This window comes from Corvus kubaryi, unplaced genomic scaffold (assembly GCF_017639235.1).
Source record: "Corvus kubaryi isolate FWS band 111438036 unplaced genomic scaffold, C.kubaryi_AGA036_p1.0 split1-131, whole genome shotgun sequence".
Taxonomy (NCBI): Eukaryota; Metazoa; Chordata; class Aves; order Passeriformes; family Corvidae; genus Corvus; species Corvus kubaryi.
In genome coordinates, this window is record NW_024582073.1 from 22,809,215 (window position 1) to 22,828,084 (window position 18,870).

At 38.1% G+C, this 18,870-nt stretch overlaps 1 protein-coding gene across 7 annotated transcripts in view; it reads right to left on the reverse strand.

Moving 5' to 3' along the window:
- Nucleotides 1–430: 430 nt before the first annotated feature.
- RGS12 (regulator of G protein signaling 12) overlaps nt 431–18,870 on the reverse strand; it is a 91,328-nt gene continuing 72,888 nt past the window's right edge. For 5 of the 7 annotated variants that reach the window (XM_042053766.1, XM_042053774.1, XM_042053772.1 and 2 more), the window contains 2 exons: nt 18,032–18,610; nt 431–5,617 (listed from right to left, as the gene is read on the reverse strand). In XM_042053766.1, the coding sequence (XP_041909700.1) occupies nt 5,256–5,617; nt 18,032–18,610 (941 nt within the window). In that variant the 3' untranslated portion in view covers nt 431–5,255. Of the gene's footprint in view, nt 5,618–16,458; nt 18,611–18,870 lie in introns of those variants that run through there. The other 2 variants (XM_042053775.1, XM_042053768.1) reach the window with 2 other exon arrangements.

Sequence of the window (18,870 nt, forward strand, 5' to 3'; positions counted from 1 at the left end):
ACAGACAAGAAGCCAGAGGAGGATTACACTGTACCTGGAAAACATTTGGCTATTCAGGCTTGCAATCCCTTTGTGTTGCTAGAATAGAGCAAAAGGAAATAATTAAAGGCTAAAAAAATACCCTACTATTATTAAATTCCAGAGGATGAGCTATTTTTAAGGTATATAAATATTTGGCAAGAATTCTTTACAATCCTCATTTAAAGGAATTTCTTTATGTAGGCTAGGCTTAAGAAGATATCTTTGCAGAATCTAATAAAATGCAGGTGATTTTTATGTTGTCTCATACTTCCATTTAAACTGCAATGTCTAAATGGCAGCAGGTCCCAGAATAACTGAAAAAATATTTTTCACATCTTTTCCCTACATTGAAATTAAATATCAATGAAACATTATGAACTCTAGTGGTATAAATTACTTACTTACTACATACATAATTAATATTTTAATAAGTTTGACACACTTAAGATTCTATAAACATTATTGTGCAGTACAGGATTTCTTAATACTTTGGGGAGATAAGGGATGAGAAAGAAAACCAATGTGCATTTTCACATTAGAAAGTAACCATATAGATATTTAAAGACAAAACCACAAATAAAACAAGGATACAAATCAAATTCTGTACAGCAGCATTTTAGACTGTATAACAGAATTATCAACTGGGACAAAAAAATATTAACAATTTTCTTATCTTTCACACAAACAGTTCAGAAAGCATGTTGGTTCATGTGCAACATCTTGGATTGCTAACATTTTGAGTAATGCAGGCAAGATTTGCAGACACGTGATCATCCAGCACTTCTCAGCACATTTTTTTTTCTGAAAAAATCAAGACTAACCCGGCTAAAAGTGACAGTTGGTCTACAGAAAGGAAATATTTCAGTAAGATCAATGAAATCTTTTCCTGTATTTTAAATGGCATAGGATTAGGGGTCACAAATCTCACGCTTCTTCATCACCCCACAATGCTACGCTTGGGATGCTATTCCAAGAGTGCAAAGAGAAGCACTTGGATGTGCCACTTGTTTTTGCTGCAGGGTAAACACCCACACTATCCACAGAGCAACATTGTTGTCACACAGGTTTGCTACAATCCCACAAAGCTTGGAAATCTACCTGTTCATGCAGAAAATAGGGTCATTTCTTAACCCAAGTCACTGAGCTGTGGTGGGGAGTTGGGAGGTGCCTCGGGCCTGCAAAGGTTTTGGCTTCTCACACCCCTTGATAAGGACCTGCTGTTGTCTAACTAGGCCTTTGTCTAACTCAGTCTTTGGAAACTTTTCAAAATCTCTGAGAAATTGTGAAAAGATGCCTCCAGGTGTTTGCATCACTCTGCCACACACTCTCCCTGTCTCCCAGCTACCAACTACCTTAGGAGAGTCCATTTTAAATGACAGTATTTCAGTATTTGCTGTCGAATCTGTGTTGGAGAGGGCAGAGATGAGCTGCAACGCTGCTGCTGAGAAACAACTACTGGCAAGGATTTCAGTTTTGTGGCGAAAATCAAGCTACTTCCAAAAAATCAAAATACGCTCATAAGTCCTGGTTATCTCTGATACAACAAGACAAGGAGGCTGCCAGCTGAGCCACATCTTCTAGAAGTTTTCTGTTAAGAACATTAAATTCCAGCATCAGAAGAGAAGCAGGAATAAAGCAATTCATGCTACAGCAAAGGCATAAAGAAGCCAAAACTTGCAGGCAGAGTAGTGCCAGAAGGACACAGCATCTTTGAAGGACATTAAATAGCCCCCAGAAGACTTCCAGAGGCATGAGAAAGGACAAAACAGCCAGGTATTGGCTCCTTCCCACGGAGCAGTAAAGCTCTGCAAAGCCTCTTTGCAAAGACTGTTTATGTGTCTTCATAACCCACTAGCTCTTTGTCACACAGTCCCCCAGAGCAAACTGTGCAGCGATTTATCTTGCGTGTGTTGTATCACAAACTTGTTGACAAGGCACAAAACTACAGTAATCCTATGGGGGAAGACTCACTGCAAGTTTGCCTGTATGCAAATTTTCTATTCTTCACAAAGCCTTTAAAATTAAACCACAACAAACTGTGACTTGTGGAACCAATGAGGCTGAAACAACTACAATTGAAAATCAGATACCGTGACAACAAGTGAAATATAAGGCAACTGCTACATTAAATAAGATTTGGAATGCTGCAGGATTTTCTGAGTGTTGGGGTTGGAGTTTTTTTGTATCACTGGGTGTTACAGTTTCAAGTACTGACACAGGTCAGTAGATCTCCCTCTTCCACCCAAAAGCATGGGATGACCCCTTTTATTTATTATTAGGGATTAGGAAGACATAAGAGTAACTCTGCACAAGGGGAGTTTCAACACAGAAAAATTGGGAAAAGTAAAAGAGAAATAAAACTAGCTAGAATTCAATTATCATTTAGGAACTGCCTGGCAAGATAAAGGATCAAGCTATCAAGCAGGGCTTCAATTAGGCTGATTTTTAATAGTAAGTAGATTTGATTAATAGTGTAAATCACAGTATGAGGAGGAAACTTAAAATCATGTTATAGTGTTGAAGTCACACAGTAATTAAAACTAGACCTCATCCCTAGTAAAATACTGGGAACCATCAGCCAGAGACAGGCTGCCCACATTCCTTTTTATTAACTCCTGATTCCAGCAGGTTTAGCTTTTATATTCTGCCAGATATTGAATAGGAAAGCTAATATTATTAATTATTTCTAAGTCTAAGGAATTAATTTCCATTAGTTCTAGCTAAGAAGTCATTCTTTTAAACAATCTGCCATTAACTGGCATGATAGTGTGACATGGGGAGGAACACTTTTTCCCATGTCCCTTTGTTTACAGGATTTCCAGGCAGCATGCCAGGATTTTTCTCTATGTTAAAGAAAACTCCATTCTTTCACATCCTTCATTTTCCTGCACACAGCTTGACTCCCATGCTGTCAAATTCCCTTTGAACTCTTGATACAGTCAAATCCACTTCGTTGCACTCAGAATTTATGAACAGCACTTTTGTTTGCTTGTTTTTCTGAGCACAGCAGGTTGGGGATGGAAAACAGGAGAAGGTGGAAAAATAGCTCTTTGATTTACACCTGGCTTCTATTAGCTTCATCGGATGGCCCCTAATCTTTGCATTAGAAAGGAGTGTGAAAGTCAATCCCTCTTTCCATGGCACTCAAGGTTTTTCAGTTGTTATTGCATCTCCCCTCAGCTATCTCTTTTACCAGACAAAGAATCCTGTATTGCTCACTCCCAGTCACTTCAGTGCCCTTGCACAATATAAGATAAGCAACCCTGTTTCATCTAAAATATTGATCAGGGATTAATAAAGACTGTAATGATTGCATTTGAATTTCAAGTTTTTATCTGTCAGATGTTAGGAATTTATTTTCCAAGACACAAAAACAGTGCAAAGCATATCCCAAGTCAAAAAGCCCTCTCTTGAGTTTGGCTGTTGTAATTTTAGTTTTGATTAGAACAAAGCTATTAATTTTCCAGATGATAGGAAAAAATTATGGCCATTTATCTGTACAAAGAAATATCTGCTCAAGGGACAACTACTATCAAAATACTACAAAAAAAAGGAAAAAAGAAAAATAAGAAATAAACTCTTTAAAAATATATAAATATTTAAATATTTTCACATCACTGGGCTATATTCTGCCTGCTGTATTTTGCTATGTTCTGCCTGCTCTGTTTCTCAAATCTGTAGTATCATTACACCACCATGATTTTATCATGATTCTCAAATTAGTTTAAAGCTTGAAAGTTTTGAAAAGTACAGCTATTTTCACAGCATATACCCTCATTTGGGCCCACACCAAGTTGAGCCTAATGTTAACAAGGATTTTCCTCAATATCAAAAGCAGAATCACTTACCAGTAGAAAAACCTAAAGTATTGAAGCTGATGGGTGTTGCATCCTTTTATCTCACTGGAGTATTTGATGTAATACTTAAGCATTAAGCTTTAGGAATCTTAATTTATGATTACAAAATCATACTTACTTTCTTTCTCACCTTACACATTTGAGTTTAAGAAGCTGAGCGACAGCATCCAGTACTCTCAGCTATTTAGAAAATTCATGACTCTTGGTATACTTTAGGAGCAGAGAAAGAGTAGTTAATCAACATCTACCTTGATGCTTTAGACCTACTGCCTGTGTGGACCTGCAGTCCAGGAGATATGCAGCATGACTTTTTAAGTCTCACAGTAATTTCAAAGCAGTGAACCCCCGGAAGTCTCTCTATACCCACTCAATATGATGAGCAGATGTCCAACCCTCTCAGTTCTTCGTGTACCCTTTTGCGTGTCCAGGCTTATAACCTCCCCTGAAGAAATGGTAACGGAGGAAAAGGAGCAGGTGGCAAAAACAACATGTTCAGCAGTCTTAAATACCTTTTCTTTCTCAAAACTCTACCTAAGGCTAGAAAATTAACTGAAACTAAAATGAACAACAAGAAGAATGAGGGGCACTGAACTCTTATTGAAAGAGCAATAACCCAATTGCCTTTCCCCAAAGTTAAAAGGCACTGAGAGCAGTGATGAGGAGGGACCCAATGACCATCACACCACTGTGTCATTAGATATATATTTCTAGTATGGAAACATCACCAGTGTTGGCTATGAAAGCAGCTAATATTCTCAGCATAGGAAATTTACACTTCGGGGTTTTGGGGTGGTTTTTTTTTTCTGCTTCTTGCTGCTTGTATAACAATGGTCTTATTGCATTAGACAAGACTGAAATCCACTTGGACCTCTTCCCAAATGTTAAGAGACAGACAGGAAGATATTAAGAAAATATTCCTAATCCTTTTACACCAGTAACTGATTTCACTTACACTTCAAAAGTCTACTAAAACACAGGGAATCCTGAAGACAAGGGAAAAACATTAGATGATTAAACTGAAATTATCTCAAATAAAAGGTTTGGACAGGGGAATTTAGAGTAAGTTTGTCTTGAATAAAGACAAGAAGGGTAGGGGTGGAAATCATAATTTTAATTGCACTGTTCAGTGGAATCATCCCAGGGAAAATAATACCAAAATGAATAAAAAGCAAAACCAAATAGCTCATTACTTTCATTAGAACACTATTTTTTCATTCTAGGGCTTCCAACTCAGAAGTCATGGTTTCTAGCAGGCTCTTTGAAGGCAAGTGGATATTGAAAACCACTTATATCTTGCAGAAACATGTCTCTAAGGCATATCTCCATTGCTGCTGATGCCAAGCAAAAATACCAGACAGTTTAATTAAAAGCAGAGATTTAAACAAAAGTAGCTTTATACTGATTCTCAGTGGCCTTATTCTTCTCGCTCTTGACAGCAATCAGAGATGGAAGGTCTGAGGTCCTGTAAACTCCAGTCCTCATCCTCCCTTGGCAAGATCTCAGTTCAGAAATGTAACCTTCAAAGCTGAGGTTCCCTTCAGAATCGTCACAGGAACGTATGCCAGAGTCCTCCAGTTTGACCTCATCCACATCGATTATCCTGTTTACAGGGAGCTCCGTTCCGGGGTTCCCTCTCGCACCAGGAGGATTAAAGTTTCTGCTGGGCTTTGCTTTGTGAGAGGTCTGCTCACAAGAATTTCCTGAAGTCCCTTGTGAATCTTTTTTCTTTCTGTTTGCACCTAACAGAAAAATTAAAAACAAAAGAAAACACAAAATAGGACAGTTACATATCTTCTGGTTTTAGCAGTTTTCAAAATTGCAACCTCCTCTGAGGCCCTAATGGTAGTCAGCTGGGATATTCATCCACCAAAGAGAGTTATTGATGTACCAGGGAGTAACTAAACATTAGACCTCAAAGATAAATGTGAAATACTAATATGTATCTGTCTTAATGTAGCATTTTTCAGTGTTTTTAAAAAGACTCCATTAAAAATAACTACTTGGTATAATTTTCTACATCTCTAGAACAAAAAATTCTCACACCAGCAAACCCAAAGGTGAAGGAGGAGAATATAGACCTTCTACTGGGGCAGAATGGGAGATGTTCCTTCAGTTGAACTGGCCTTCAAGACCCTGCTGAGACAGTATTTTTACTTGGCTAGAGCTTAATTCTCTAGCAGACTAGGAAGGGATTATTTGAAGTTGCAGTTCACTGTCCTGCCACAGAGCAATCATGGGCCACAGTTTACAGGACAAGAATAAAAGAAACAATTTCACAGAATCACCATATCAGAGGATGGGTCACGTTGGAAGGGACCACAGTGCTCATCTAGTCCTACCTCCCTGCCCAAGCAGGGTCAACCCAGAGCAGATGCCACAGGATTTTGTCCAGATGGTTCGTGAATAACTCCAGTGAGGGAGACTCTACACCCTCTCTGGGCAGCCTGTCCCAGTGCTCAGAACAGTAAAGAAATTCTTCCTCATATTCAGGTGGAACTTCCTGTGCATCAGTTACTGCCCATTGCCTCGTGTTCTATTGCTTAGCACCACTGAGCAGAGTCTGGTCCATGTTCTTGACACCCTCCCTGCAGATACTGACAGACATTGATGAGGTCCCCTCTCGGTTCGAGGTGAACATGCTCAGCTCCCTCAGCTTTTCCTCAGAAGAGAGACTCTCCAGACCCTTAATAATTTCTGTCACACTCTGCTGGACCCACTCCAGGATCTCCATGTCTCTCTTGTCCTGAGGCGCCCAGAAGTGGACACAGTGCTCCAGATGATCCTCACCAGGGCTCAGCAGAGGGGCAGGATCACCTCCCTCGACCGGCTGTCACTGCTCCTCCTAACGCACCCCAGGACTCCGCTGGCCCTCTTGGCCACAAGGACACACTGCTGGCTCATGGACAGCTTGTGTCCACCAGGACCTCCAGGTCCTTATCTGCAGAGCTGCTTTCCAGCAGGTCAGCCCTAGCCTGTGCTGGTCCATGGGCTTGTTCCTCCCCAGGTTCAGGACCCTGCATTTGCCCTTGTTGAATTTCAGATGGTTCTTTTCTGCCCATCTCTCCAGCCTGTTGAGGTCCCTCTGAAGGGCTGCACAACCCTCTGAGGTTTGAGGGCTTTAAACACTCAAGAAATACCCGAGTGACCATGGGCACTTCTGAAATCACAATTGCCAGGATTCAGGCCTATTCTCTAGACTACACACTTGTCACTATCCCAAGACAACTGTAGTTTAAACCCTTGAGTTCCCAAAAGCCAGTTTTGTGTTAGGTGTGACCCTGCAAACTACAAGGAGCTTCTTGAAGCTGGCTTGCCTGTGTCAACAGCAGCAAGAAGGGAAGGATGAAGAAGGAGCTGACTTCAGGATTCGCACCACAGTTAACAACATGGGTTCTCTAGCTGAGGTTCTCCCCATAATGATATAAAGAGGGGCAACATTTTCAGAGACAGAGAACTGCTTTTAATCAAACTGAGAGCCAAGGGAAAAAAAGATAAACTTTCAAGGCACAAAAGCAGACCTGAGTAGGGGCTTCCATTTCACATATAATTCCTTATTTCCATATATCTTCTTATCCATCTTTTAAAAAATACCATCTTATCCGATATGTTTTACCCAAAACATTCTCAAATGTTGTGCCACAGTACATGCAAGTGCCTGACCAGCATGTTTAGCCACACAAATCCCATGAGACTGGTGTGGTTAAATCCCACAGCTGTCTTTCAAATCTTTTATTTGTGTTTGTTCCACATAGTGAGTGGTACATTTTTATGCAAGGGAAAGAAATTTCCATGTATAATCATCGGAATCAAGAACTTTTTGATATGGAGAATGGGGGAAATGCAAATGAAAAAGACAAAAAAAGCACTTTCAATCAAATCACTGCAGGGTCTTCTTGAGGCTTAAAGCTTTCTATTTAAGAAAAATAAGTTAAAATCCTAAGTAGTGCAATGTTTGGTGTTTCAGCTACAGCGCAGCCCCACATGAGTAATGTGGATATTTCGCATCAGTAATGCTTGCCGTTTTTTCAGTGGAATTAGATCAAACTCCAAACAAATCAGCTGAGAAGAGAGAGACAGAAAGCTTTCTCAGCCCTGTTAGCCCAGCATGACTCCAGCCTACTAAATTGCAGCTCACATTTAATGGTACTAAATTACACTTTGTGTTTAAATCTCCCTGCTGAAGCTGAACATTGGCTTAATTTTAACTGCTGCTGGCATGGCTGTGCTGCAAAATGCTGCTCCTCTGTTCTGGAACGTTTACCTTAACATGAGTGTACTGAATTGTTCTCTTGATCTCTTTAATCTACTATTCTATGCCCTTTGAAGAAGATCTGTGATTCTCCTTTCAAGTTGCTTTAAAAGAGCTACAAGTTGCTAAAATGCCTACTAATGACAAATTACCACAAATACATGGCATTGACAGAGCATGAGTCATCCAGCTGTCCTAGCATTGAGAATACCTCCTCCTATTAAATGTCATGTAAAGGAACAACTTTGATTGGGGTGGAAGGTCTCATATACGTTGACCTGAACTAGCCTGAAACACTTTCCACAGTCTAAAGACACAGCCTGCATTAACAGGGTACAAGAGATTAAAGAGCTGGAAACTCCTGCCGAGGAAGGTGCAAGTACTGCTCTCTTTATTTGGATGCTAAGCCCTTCTAGAGCTAAATATAAGAAATGCCATTAAGTCTTGGAATTATGGTGTCACTGAGTCAAAACACAAAGCAACTGCGCGTGCAAGTTGTCTTATAGGAACACAGCAAAAATAAGGTCAATGTTTGCTCTCAGGCTTCACAAGACATAAGCTCATCTGTGAACAAGAACACATCCACATTATAGACGTGTTTTTCTATTAATGTCCTTTTCAGAAGCAATCTCTCTGTAGCATCAAATAAATTACTACTAGAGGCAGGGCAGTAATAGAGAACATCTTGTCTAAAATACCAGTTCAAAAGAATATAGAATTACTAAGGGATGATACTGTGAAGATGGTTTCACTTTTCCAGTCAGGGTAGAAAAGATCTTGGCTCATCTTCACCAAACAGGAAGATGATTTCAAGAGTAGCATTACACAGAAAAAAAATATTTTAATGTAATTTTTTTCCTCTTTTTTTTAAGAAAAAGCTTTTATGAAGCAAGCTGTTCAGCAAAAATAACAGGCGAGATTCACCAAAACAGCTTGTGTATAAATGTATCCCACAAGTTTTTAAGTAGACTCAAGATCTGCATGTATTCAGTGGAGCTGTATAATGAGGTTTCAATGAAGTTTGTAACACTTTTGCACTGGTCTCCTTCTCATATTTTCTTTTTGAGTAACAACTACCTGAACACACTTAGCTGTGCAGAGCACCGTCTAAGGTGCAGAGGGCCTTCACAAGTAAAATTTCTCTTCATATATTCTCGTACTGAAGTGATGAAAACCTCCGTGGACAGCTCTGCAGATTGCTTTGTCTTGTATAAAACACATCAGGAATGTTATCACATTTTCCCAAATCTAATCTGTCAAATGTCCTATCTAACTTCAGCAGGGAAAGGAAACTACTGCTTAGGGGAGTAGTCACACAGGTGAATTTCCAGGCTGGAATACCACAATCACACCTTTTGGAAATCTCCTCCTCCCTTGCTAAGCATTCTGCACAGCTCTCAGAGAATTTTCTTGTGCATCTGATCCTGTTAATATGTTCCAGCTGGTTTAGAGATGCGAAGATGCAGGTCATCTTTTGTCCTCAAACCAGAGATCTGCTGTGTTACAGACTCACAGCCAAATGACTGCTTAGAAGGCTAACTGCCCCCGTTTGCATTTTTCCAAAGGTGACTACAATCAGGCACTGTTTTGGCTGATCTCCTGATTTCTGTTACCAATATTTCTCTTTTTCTGATATTTGGATTTTGTATATCATTCTCAAGCACTCTAAATTTAACATTATCTTTATGGAGAACTATCTTTATAGAGGAAGACAAAGGGAAATCTTCTGTATAAAAATATTCCTCAAACTTTAAGATCTAAGCAAGAGATCACAAGATATTGTCTTCCAGGTAGTTTAGGAATGAGGGAGTATTTGGCCAAATTCCAGACAAAGTCGAGGTCACAAAAAACCTGGAAGTTTCAGGAGCAGCATTAACTGCCAAATGCAGATGATAGGATCATATAACCCTAAGTTTAATGCAGATGCCTGGGGATTTAAAGGTCCACTCACAGCACCTTGCAATTATATTGTTTCTATACCATAACTGATAAATTCATTTCTTTTCACTGTGCCAAATTTAAGTTATGATTTTTTAATAAAACCTCTTCCATGCAAATTGAGTGTTTCACTTATCATTCTAACTTTGCTAAAATCATACTGTTCTTGTCAAAATCATTTACTATTTAGATGGCTTTCAGTTCTAGTGAAAGATAAGAATATCTTGATGATTTTCATACCATTGATGCCAGGCATTTGACTTCTAATGTCAGAGAGGATTAGATCTCAGTTAAAGGGAATGAGCTCCAGATTAATGATTTTGTACTGAGTTAGAGCAGGTAAGAATCTGTTTGAAGTATATCATAATACTTAGAATATAGCTCTTGTGAAAAGAAGCCAGTGAAGTTTTCAGGAGCAATTCCTGGAACTGGTGATTTACAGACATATACCACCCCCACCTGTAATCAGTCATTTCCAGTCTCCAAAGCAGCAAGGCTCTGGAGTGTGCTGTAACAGGGAAGTCTGGGCAGACACAGCCTCTGACCCCATGGAGCCTGTCCCACGGTAGTACCACACTGCCTGAAAGAGCATTTTCTTACATGAGACTGAGAAAAGGAGCTCTGTGACGGTCACTCCTGTAGTGGGTGTTCATTTCAGGGTCCTGGAAATAAATCAGTATGAGTAACTTCTTAACGTGGATGTAATCTGGCAGTTTCACTCTGGGAAAGACACTTATCCCTTCCTCTCCTAAACTGTTAGGAAATGCTACTTCTACATTTTAGCCCTCCCACACATGGATTCTTTTAAGTGGTGGATGAATGACTTCCACACTGGCTGACATACTGTTACTACTGCAAGATTTTTTTTTTTTTAAGTTATTTATGCTTCTGCAGGGGAAAAGATACTTTAAAGCTTTAGAATTCCACAGGTCAAATTTTCTTTGGCAGTTTCCTTCTTTTTATCTCTTAATTGACACAGCACTGAGGAGAAAGCAGCTTTAATAAAAGATGCCTACCTACAGTTTATGCTAAATCTTTTCAAAGGAAATTTGACTTTTATGCTGAATTTCACTTGCATGATGAAACAGCAACTGCAGCATATGCTCAGTGCCTTGAAATCTGACTCAGTAAAATGAAGGCATCGAGCTAGAAAATGGGTTATTCTGCAAAGCAGCAATGTTCTACATTACCTTTTTATTTACTTTTGTCTTGGAAATTTTGGGAATACATTTGCAGCATCAAATTTAGAAAGGGCAGATGGAAATCTTTTCATTGTACTTATCTCCAAAGCATTCACAGAAAGAACAAAGCACCAAGCATTATTCAGAAAGACAAATTTGGACTATCACATGGAAGAGGGAGCTGGTATGGCCACTGCTGCTCACCAGTGGCATATAGATGCAAAAGAGGGAACACTGCAACCTGTGTTTGCTGAGGGCAGGGACCTTTCATGCACACAGCTACAACAGCAGCTGAAGGGAACTACATACGTTATTTAAAGGCCAGGAACAGTCCAAGAATAAATTAAATGAAAAGTTCTGAATTTTGATCCAGGCAGACATGCATGCCCTCAATAACACAGTCCAATTTGCTCAAACTTTCTGTTTCTCCGCTGCTAAAACTGAAACAATTTTTGACTACTTTCCAAGCAGCAGACATGATAAAACGCCTCTGCAGCAGCCTACACATATTCAGCCCTCAGTGTGATCTTCCAGCATTTATTGTTAACCTTCGTTTTGGTTTTCCACCTCTGGTCGGCAACAGCAGGTTTAATAATTGCAGAGAGTCCTGTGTTGGGAAATAGTGGATTGAATTACTTGAATCCATTTTCATTTAATCTGCCATTCTTTATGGTATTTTTCAACTATGAAAGTCTAAAATGTGGTTTCGCAGGGCTACTGGTTACATTTCAACCAATAATTCAATGAAGTTCATTTCATCATCCAAATGCTGCCATGGGCTTGCATAGCTCTGGGTTTAGCCCATGTGCATTTGGTTCAAAGGGCAGCTGTCATTTTTCTAACATTTCATCCACTCAGTGATAAAATTTGCAGTTCTTTCGAAAATGTTTCCTGTTGCTTGTTCGAAAAAACTTTACACTTCAAATAATCATCCCCCAAGGTGTTCCTTCCTTTTGTCTACTCTAAAACGATCCTCCTTTGTTTGTTGTTGATCACAGGCATATACTACATGTAATCCTCACATTTAATCATGCTCTGAGTAAAAGAGGATTAACAGATCCCAGCCTTAGTATTTCTGGATCCTCATGAGTACTTATTTATATTGATCCAGAATCCAATTATCTTCTATAAATTTACACAGAACCAGTAAGGATGTAAGATACTGCAAGAAAACATTCTTTGTTAAAAATAGTAATTGTTGGGGAAGATGAAACAGGAAAGCCTTATAAATATGATTGCCTGACAAAAGATTTTGGGAATATGAAAACTACAGGCAACATCGAAATGAAAGCCACTTTTGAAATACCAAGTCTTAGTTACTGAACAACTGGAAAACAATGGTATGGCCGACTGAAGGTAATCCCCTCTTGATGGAACAATACCCTCTGCTTGCAGGCAGGTCCAAGGGTCAGAGCAGACCCTACTAGCTCAGCAGAAGGGGTCCAAAGAGTAGTTTTTAGAAGTTAAGATGTAACACTCTATGGTAATATAAGAACTCTTATAGGCTGTATGTAAATGCTATAGGATTTGTATCTTGTATTAGATTGGTTAGTGACAATTAGAATATTCAGTACAGAAGATGATTTATTGTATTGTAACCAGGACTTCAGACACTCTTACTACTTCTTCTTCACTCTCTTTGCTCTTACACTCTCTCTCTCTCTCTCTTACCCGCTTGCTCTCTTGCTCTCTTGGGCCTGCTCCGAGCTGAGTCTGGGCAGCTCTGAGCAGTGCCCCTATACCCACGCCCTTTGCAATAAACCATGTGTCCCAAGATCTGCCTATAGAGATCTCCCGACTGAACCTCAGAACCTACAAGTAATTTACATTATTTTTACATCTTTTAAGTCATAATCACTTCCTTTTCTTAAATTTTTATTTATGTTTTCATTCATGTGGTTATCTTGATTTACACAGGGAATGCCACTGGACTGTCTCTAAAAAATGCTACATGAATTAAGAGATTATATAAAATACTAGTTATATAAATTATATAATTTATTACAAAAACAAAGGTTTATTTTCAAATTTTGAAGATGGACATGTGATTGCTCCTAATCTCCTTAACTATCACAAACTTTTTTGCACTTGGACTTCATTACCATTAGAATTGAAAAGTTTAGTAGCCAAAAAAGTGAAAGTCACAGAAAACCCACTGTTGTTATCTGATCTCTATTCCTCAGCTCTAGGGCACTGCATCCTCTCTGGGAATGATAATAAAGAGCAGTTGGAGAATTTTTTTTTTTTTGTCTTTGGGAACAATAGCCAGTCCCAGGCTCCAAGAGATTACCCTGCATTTTATTTCTGTGTAATTAATCTTTCACAACAAAAACATCCTAGCACTGGTACTAACTATTCTATTTCTGAAAAAAATCTTTTCAACAAGAAATGAAGCAAGTTTCTTTTGAGGGTACAGTTGTATACCTATTTCAGAAACAAAGCAGTTTCTTCCAAAAAAACAGTTACATAACTTTAGACTCTCTAAATTCATTCTTTAACTTCCACAGACATTTTACTAAAGTATAATTCCAGAGAGTTAACCATGCTTTTATTTTCCCTAGCTGGCTCTCTATCTTAACCAATGACATTATATTCTTATTTAAGGGGAGTTTTGAATAAACTCTTCTTTAGATTGCATTGCTGTATCCTTAAGAAAAAAAAAAGGACCTACTAAAAAAAAAAAAAAACAAACCTTCATACTTGGTAAAGAATTAATTCCATTGACTGTAATTGTAGTGTCATTTTAAGAACAGTTCTTATCCTAGCTGAAAAAAATGCCCCAAAAACAATAGGGAATTTTTTAAGAGAAGGAAGAACAATTTGACAGACTCAAATCTACAGTCTGTGCACTTCAATCTGGATTGCTGCAAATTGTCCTACCTCAGGATGAAACGGTATTCCATGAAAAAGCCCAACTGCTATCATGACTAAATGCCCACCTACTTTGTAGTAGAGTTAACAACCATCATGATCAACTCAGACTAGTGGAATATTGCAGAATGAACAATCCAGTGCAAAGCCTGTGGCTTAACACTCACAGCTCTTGAGGAGACTAAAGGTCTGGAAGGCTGTTTTTCCCCATGACAGATATTTTGCACTTGGGTAATGCACGTGCCCAACCCCTTGGGAAAAACTGGACAACATTCAAAGTACCCAGACCATATCAGCCAATTTAAAAAAAAAGAAAATAAAAAAAAAGCGCCAAAGAGATTAAATCGGCATTTTAACACTTTCAAAAATGAATGCATCACTTCAAGCCCATCACACCACACAATAATTATTCCTTCCACAGATGGGACCACCATTATATGCAGAGACATGAAAGAATGTCTTCAGATTCCAGAAACCTCTGATTTTTAAAGTGGGAAATTTGCCAGAACTAGCAGGCTTATTCAAAATAAAGACATTTTCTCTTAATGAGTAACACAACTAGAATCAGTAATGATTCCTGTGTTGCTAACTGATTTGCTATTTACTTCACAGCTAAGTATTAATACAGCATAAAAACATTTCCTTTATTTCAGAAGGTTAAGAACTGTGTTTGCAAATTTGTTCTCAGAAGCTCAGAGTGATGCAAGCCTTATTTTGCTGCCTTCCATTGTTCACATTTGGCTTTCTAGATCGTCAAGTGAAAAAACCCTCAAGCATTACCCATGACAGGGATGGACACTGGCCTGGCTTTGCTACACCAGCAATTGCCCCTTGCAGAACATGAGGGACCCCTTCATTCCTTCCAGTCCTTTTCCCAGCATTTATAAACCCATCGCGAGCAGGGTGAGCACACGTTATTTGTCTCTGTGCCAATTTGGAACCAAGATTACAGACCTCTTCAAATTATGTGGTCATTATTTTTCTTTACATCCCAACATTTTAATTGAATAAACCAATCAGAAATGCAATTTCCATTGATAGGAGATTATGAATGAAGAACCATTAAAGCACTTAAAAAAGCAACCATTATTAATGATTTAGTCCTTTGAGATTTGATTCTTGACTGGAGAGAGTTTCCAGAAGTCTTTATTAGAATTATGTACATCATTGAACAGCCTTTCCATGCAAACTCCAATCATGAAAATAGAAAAGTTTTGCTTCAGCCCACACTTTTTCCATAAAATCACCGTTGTTTTATAGAATACAGTTCCCATTAAATAGTAGTGTGTTGTGAGAGGAGTGTAGAATGCAGTTATTCTATGCAGTAAGATTGTAGCAAAAAAGAAAGGTGTTTTATATTTGTTTTTAAATTTTTGTTATTCCTAAAAAAAAAAAAATCTGGTTTGTCAAAAAGCTAAATAAATTTAGATTTTAATTTTGCAAAATTAGTTTGATTACTTACTCTCATGGGTGACTATGACAGAATAATAAGACACAATCACCAGTGAAAGTAGGGAACACTAGTTGGAATACATGTTAATTAAAACACATTTAAAAAATATTAAATTCAATATGAAGGGTATTAGCTATTTGTTAGGAAAAAGTCTGAATAATTTTAGAAGGGGAACTGCTACAGGACTTTCAACTGCTTTATTTTCTTTCATGGAGGCCCACGAATATGTGGGAACACAGTGACTTTTGGAAAAACTGGATTTTCATCCCCCAGAACACAATGAGACCTAGTTAACAGCACTACAGGCCTCTCTGCAGGTTTTTTTTTGTTTTTTTTTTTTTAATTAGGCCTCACAGTGCTGTTATGTAGGACCCATCTCAAAGAGTGAAAAGAGTAGTGTGGTCTCCAGCACCCATCCAACCACTCATTTCTTACCCAAGACCACCACATAAAGAGGTGGTTACTTTGGTTACTCCACATCAAATGAGCTGAGATTACCAGCTCACTTCTTAAGGCCCAGGGAAGAGTTGCTTTAGTTTAAAATAAGAAGGAAAGTAATGAATACAAAGTTTAGCCCAAGAACCCAAAGACAGAAGAAGTTCTCCTTTCAGGAGTTCCTGTTGTGACTAATTCAAAAGAAATCTCCTGTCTTATCTGCCTTCTGGAGCACATGCCAATGCTATGGATTTTACATGTGACCCGTCAGCATCTCAAGACAGCGTTTGCCCTTTGATGTCTAAATTAATAACAAATCTAACGTTTGTCAGCTTTGTCTCATGGTAATTGCTAGTTCATATCTATTAATCTGTTTGTTATAAGAAGATAATTTCTTAACTTGGGACTGAAAGAATTTTTAAAACAATGAAGAAAATGAAAGCTTAAAACCAGTTTGCGTAACTAGAGCTAGAATTTATTACTCCTGAGAGAACAAAGATACAAAATACATGTGAAAACTACACAAAGATTTCTACAAAGTAAAAAGTAGAAAGTGGGAAAAGGGAAAGCTACAGCTCAGGGTTACAAAGAAACTTATGGCATGCATTAAAATATTGTAAATTCATGAAGTTTTTTTTAAGTGCAAATGGTTTTTTAACAGTTCTCACTGAAAAATATGCAAATTGATACCTATGTTGTACACTTGTCATATTATCAGAAAGACACCAACACAAATCTATGCATATATACATCAATATGTCTGAAGTACATTATGTGGTTCTGTTATTCATAGGCACTGGTTACAAGTCCATCCAATACTCAGTTTCAGAAATTAAGTGGTAGCGCTTATAGAACATTTCTCAGATACTACTAATAAAGGAATTGGCTTTTAAAATACCAAGAGGATGGAATAATTTGCATTGCCATTTATAAGCATCCAACAACCAAAGAAGTATTTACAAATCATCAGCCATACAGATAAAGAACAGTATCAAATACTCTGTGTAAAAAGATAAATAATTAAAATGTATATTCCCACATCACAAAGAAATGTGATCATACAAATATGGCACTATATGTTTGTGAAACATCAAAAATAAATGTAGCACATAGATACCTCTTCTTATATTTTACATTAAAATGCACAGTACAATGACTGTAAAATGTCAATGTCACGACACCCATTGTCTTCAAATTCTTGTTTCTGGTAATAGCAATTATTATTAGAGTCCATGTTTATAAAGAAATTCCATACTTCAGCCTTGGGCTAATATTGCTCTGTGATATTGCTAGACCATGAAACTTACACCCTAAAAAAGTTACATATTTTCTTTAAAATTATCTAATAGAAAGCTACTTGATACATGAATATTCTGGGAGAAAGTGTGATAGATGCAATCTACTCTGTGTAGCAAAGTATTGGTTAAAAAAAATAACATTTTTATTTCTAGTCACAAATATCTAATTTATTAGTGAAATATATTTTAAGTTGAGGCTTATCCATTTAAAATTTTAATCATAAACAATACTGCAATTTTCACCACATAATTAGGATTTTTGTTAAAGTACTTAGACTTCCAAACACTAATCATGTATCTCATTATGAGAAATGGATCGGAGAATCTGGAACACAACAGTGCTATGGAGCTCAAAATGCTGATACCCTGTTTTGTACTCTGAGGGTGAATGAGATAATTATAGCACGTGCATGTATTTCAAAGATTTGCCTGCATGTGGCCATTTTTGGCTACACGCTAAATCCAAACAAAAGTATATTGTTAAAGGCAACCAGAAATATTACAGTTAGAATAGACTAAGGCAATTAAAATCTTTTTTCCTGCTTTTTTTTTTTGGTAAAAAAAAAAAAAAAAAATTAAGGTGCAGAGAGAATTTTCTTTGTGGTTTTAATGGGTGCCAAATACTGATTAACAGTGCTAAGGAAAAGTAGTTTTACACAAAAGGAAACACTATTAAAATCTAGAAATACCTGAATTGGATCTTTGAAATCCAGATTTTTCCTGATTACCTGCAAAAGGAGTTGGGGGTGGATAGTTGGCTTCCGTGAGTTTACTGATGTCTGACGGTGGCGTCAGCGGGGGTGGTGGTAGCAAAGTGCTGTTAGGGCTACTAATATCTCCTTCAGCCACAAGAGTCAAGTCTGCCACATTCTCATCATCTACCATCTGAATGCCTTCGGCTTGTAACTCTCTCGACTGCCTTTTCCATACTGTGGCACTGTTCTCTGGCGCGTGCGGAACTGGAGACAACGGAGGGCTAAAAGGAACGCTGAAAGTCTTCTGACTGTGGAGTGCTGCCAAAGCAGATTTATGTTTATTTTCTGAGTAACCCATTTTCTTTACTGAATTTTCATTAAAGTTTTGCACAGACTCCTGTTTTCCACTGGGTGATGTACATCCATCATTGCCATCACTTTTTGAAACTCGCTTGCTGAGGCCTTTAGAACCTGCAGGAGTAGATGAGGATGGTTCTGGTCCAGTGGGTGGTAAACGAAGAAAGTCAGGAAGAATAAGGTCTTCTTTCCTTAGCAGTCCACGTTGGTCATCTGCTCTGTTACTTTGAGCTTTGGATATGAGTTCAAAAAATTCTATTGGGGAAAAACCCAAAATTGACAAGTTTTTGTCAGAAAGTGCAATGCCATTAAAACGTACATTTTCAGCACATTTATTTTCCATGAAGATCTTCAATTCTTTCAATGCTGCCTTGAAATAAGATCCCATGTTAATTAGGAACTTTTTCAATTGCAGCAATGTTCACTAGCATCACTATAATTAAGACCATCAGCATTGCTATTGTAAGAGTTTTGCAGTTTAGAACAGCTGCAATTCACTGAGCCTTGAACACATC